Raw genomic sequence first — 3,909 nt, forward strand, 5'->3', positions numbered from 1 at the left:
ATATGGTGAATAGTGACATATTTAGCACTCTATATTTTGTATTTTGTAGGTGAAAACTCACTTTTCACCGTATTCAGCACGTTAGATGCCGAATACAAGAGTTTTTAGTACCTCAGCAATCAGAAGCGATTTTCTAGTGTTTGAGGTGCTTAAATATACATGCTAAATTTTCAAATACACCGATATATTATCTATTTTAGCAAATTGAGTGACGTTTATTGCTTATTTTAGGATTTTTGCCAAAAATGCGAGTTTAAATTCACACGTATATACGAATAAAGTGAGGTCCACATGAGGTCGAATGTGAGGTAACTGTAGCCAATTATTAGGCCAACGTAAAGAAAGCATCACTAACAGTTTCATAGCGACTGCTTGAAAAGCAAGGGACAGAAGCATTGACGAACTTGAAAGCAGAATTGCAGAATACAACAGTGGAACTGGCCGGAGCATTGACTAGTCCAAGGCGAGGTCTGAGCCGGTAGATTTAGAGAGGTCCTGGAAACGTCCCGTTCTCCCTCTGCTCGTTCCATTTCTCAACCTGATTTAGCAAACAGTCAGATAATGATGATATCAAAGGAAACTAACACAAAAATAATTAACATAATACAATACACTGGCTAAGTGTCCATATGTTACAACAAAAACACAAATATTAGATACAGTAACATTATGCATAAACTCAAGTATAAAGATGCAGATACGCTACAGTAACATTACCAAAAGAATACATCAAGTGATATCGTAATTTGATTTTAAATAGGATTAAAAAAGAAAGAGATTATCTACTAATTTCTCTCCTATTTTCTTCATTTATTTTTATTAATAAAACGAATCCTATATTCTCAACCGATAACGAGGCAGGGAGGTTGGAGTCGAGGGTGGATGACAAAAGTAGGTAAATTATTTAGATTTTAGAGTTTTTTATTAGATGGAAGGAGAGCAAGAGAAGAGATAACGCGGAAATAACTCGTGTTTTATATAAGTAGAGATTAGCAAATACAAGAAAGTATTATGGTTTTTCAGGGGTAGAAGTCTAGAACGTAGAAGGAACCATTGGAAAATTAATGATCTAAACACTTGATTAGAGCCAATATAGCATGTTTGAAGCATTCTGATAAGTATGTTTATATCATTTAAACTGGATTCCAAACATGCACAAATATAATGTCTCAAGATGGACCAAATCTATGATAGCTTCTGCAAGCCAATGACCACATCTGATGCACCAATTGATAATACTGAAAGTTGCAAGAATAAGGTATACTCTCCTTCCTGAACTAAATTTGGAGGTAAAATATAAGTTTAACTAGCACGGATGTTTTCATTCTCCGCCATCAAGAAACAGTACATGTTATGCTATTATGATACTCCACCGAGGCACCAACAACTAATTCCACTATTATCGTTCCAACATTCATTGTCTCCTTGATGCAAGGAAGCAAAGTTAGAATCATCAAAAACACAGAATAGCACCATTTTTGCCCAAGACAAACAGCAGCTGTTCATCACCAAGGACAGGGACCCTCAGAATGATGATACCGAGAAAAGTTATTGCAGTCTTTAACTGGCAAAAAACAGAACCAGAGAAGGGGCCGAGTCGATAATAAAGCAAGTCAAGGTAAATTTGTAAACATCTCCCCGTGATATGCATTTGGTAATAAAGCAAGTCAAGGTAAATGCATAAGCACCTCCTTGTGATGTGAAGTTGCATGCACATGCCACTAGCCCAGTATTTGCATGTGCAAGCACATCCATGACTATACGACAACCTAGCCAATGAGCACTAAAGGTTATAGTCACTGAGAAGGGAGAATATTATTCAAAAGCTAGCTCATGAAGAGCCGGTGATGACTGACAAAATCCAGATTGACAAAAATACTGACTAGGTCAGGACACTGAATGCAGACAACTAAACACCGGACACAAGCAAACTATTAGTCGAATGACGTTCCATGGAGCAAAAGATTGATTAAAGACACAGACTTTGACATAGTTAGATCAACCATGAAGGGGAAATTAATACGCCCGCTGAAGCATCCTGCTAACTTCATGACTTGTAGATCCAAAAGAAACAGACAAAAGATGGTGGTGAAAAATTCAATAACCAATTGTTCATCACTTAATATGTTTCTCCAAAAGCATAGTTAACAATGGAAGCTGTCAACAGAATCACTCACCCATTCTCCGGGACAAAGAGATCTGTAGTACTTAGCAAATTTGTCACAATCACCAGCATCGTCCCTTTTGGTGTTCAAACACCTGGATTTCGTAGAAATTGAAGTAGTTAGCAAGAAAAAAAATATATGATCATGCGTTTTGCATAGAAAGTTGAAACATATTATACGGTTAGGTTATACCTGTGGTACTCAATGTAGCGAGTAAAACAATGCCTGGTTTGGTTTGTTGTAGGGAAGCGGAAGTCAGCTGGTGCTGTTTTTATCTCAATCTGGCACAAAATAGGAAATGAACGAACTTGTGAGGGAAGATAAAACACAAACAAAGCACTTCTATGTAGGCTGATATAAAAACCAGAAGCAAAGAAAGAAGTGTTTATGTATCATGTATCAAAGTTGACAGTAAACGTTTCAGGAAGGACATGAACAAACATAGTGAAATACATGATTTGCAAGATAAGCTTATTTGCATAACCAAACTGAAATGTCAGATTAGCTCCATAACAACAACAGAACTTCACTAAGCATGGCAGCACAGGAAAGATTAGTTTTCCAATGATGTGAAGTGGGCAGAAAAACTTGCAGATGCTAAAAGATGGAATGGATAGTACAAGCAACAATCATGCTGAAACTAAACCACTATAAATTACGTTCGCAATATCTCACAACAAAAACGTAGAGGAGACATGTAGAACATATGGAGCTGGCCAGCAAGATAGTAAGAAATGCAGTTTAATCAAAAACACATCCAGAATTAAGGAATACATCGAGGAAATAACAATAATCAATTGAGGAAAGATCGTCACATCATTCTGACATGTACCAAGCCGAAGCCTGGAGTTGTATAGTTCTAATGTAAGGAATCTGATGCAAAACACATTGTCGTTCTTTTCACTGATCCCAGGAATACGTCACTACATGGTCAATATGAAAGGAGAGATGAGTGCACGGACATCCCGAGATGCAACCCCACCGCCACTCCGATGAGGGCTTATATCGCTGCATGGTCGCATTTTCGAAACCAAATTGCGTCGCCGCAAAATCGCGCGGCGAACCAACGCCCTAAAATGGCATGAATAAATCAAAATGAATAATACCGCTTTTGATACGAAAATCCGGACCAAAATCACCGTATTCCTCCACGATCATTCGGATTCTCGTGCTTCCGCATCCTACTCGGTCGTCCGGAACAGATTGGAATCTACCGGCGGCGACCTAACGGCGGGCGCGCAAAGCTACGGTGGTTCCGGAAGAACCAGGCGGAAGAAGATCCAACCGATGGAGTGGAAGGACCTAGAAGGATTGCGAGCTCACCTCGGCCATGTTGGTGGAGGGAGCTGGAGACGGCGGCGGGTTCCCGGCGTCGCGCGGCGGAAGGGAGGAGGCGGAGCTGGTGGCACTTGGCAACCGGTCGGGTCAACCTCGATGGTTTTTCCGAGCCGGAACTGAAGAAGAGAAGACCGAGCCCAGGAAAGCCGAAGACGCTGCGGCTCTTACGGCCCATCTGGGCCGCCAAGACCGGACCGCACGCGCGATCCGCCGCCTACGGCGCCATTCCGCCCGCGTGGCTGCTTGCCGGCCCGTTTACCCGGGGTTGCAGTGCGAGCCCAGACTCTCGGCTCACGCGGCTTCTGCTCACGCTCGCGCAATCACCAGGATCACGACGAAGCCGGGCCGAATTTCGTAGCCTGCCACGCGTCGCGCCGGGTCTTTGTTTCGTTCCGACTGGCACGCT

At 41.7% G+C, this 3,909-nt stretch overlaps 1 protein-coding gene across 1 annotated transcript; it reads right to left on the reverse strand.

Annotated features, from left to right (window-relative positions):
- Window positions 1-246: 246 nt before the first annotated feature.
- Window positions 247-3,652, reverse strand: LOC133919270 (cytochrome c oxidase subunit 6b-3-like). Its single transcript, XM_062363620.1, has 4 exons — window positions 3,489-3,652; window positions 2,358-2,446; window positions 2,178-2,259; window positions 247-538 (listed from the first exon to the last, which is right to left on the reverse strand). The coding sequence occupies exons 1-4, from the start codon at window positions 3,495-3,497 to the stop codon at window positions 485-487; spliced, it is 234 nt and encodes a 77-aa protein (XP_062219604.1). The 5' UTR covers window positions 3,498-3,652; the 3' UTR covers window positions 247-484.
- Between the last annotated feature and the right edge of the window lie 257 nt (window positions 3,653-3,909).

Source organism: Phragmites australis, chromosome 5 (assembly GCF_958298935.1).
Source record: "Phragmites australis chromosome 5, lpPhrAust1.1, whole genome shotgun sequence".
Taxonomy (NCBI): Eukaryota; Viridiplantae; Streptophyta; class Magnoliopsida; order Poales; family Poaceae; genus Phragmites; species Phragmites australis.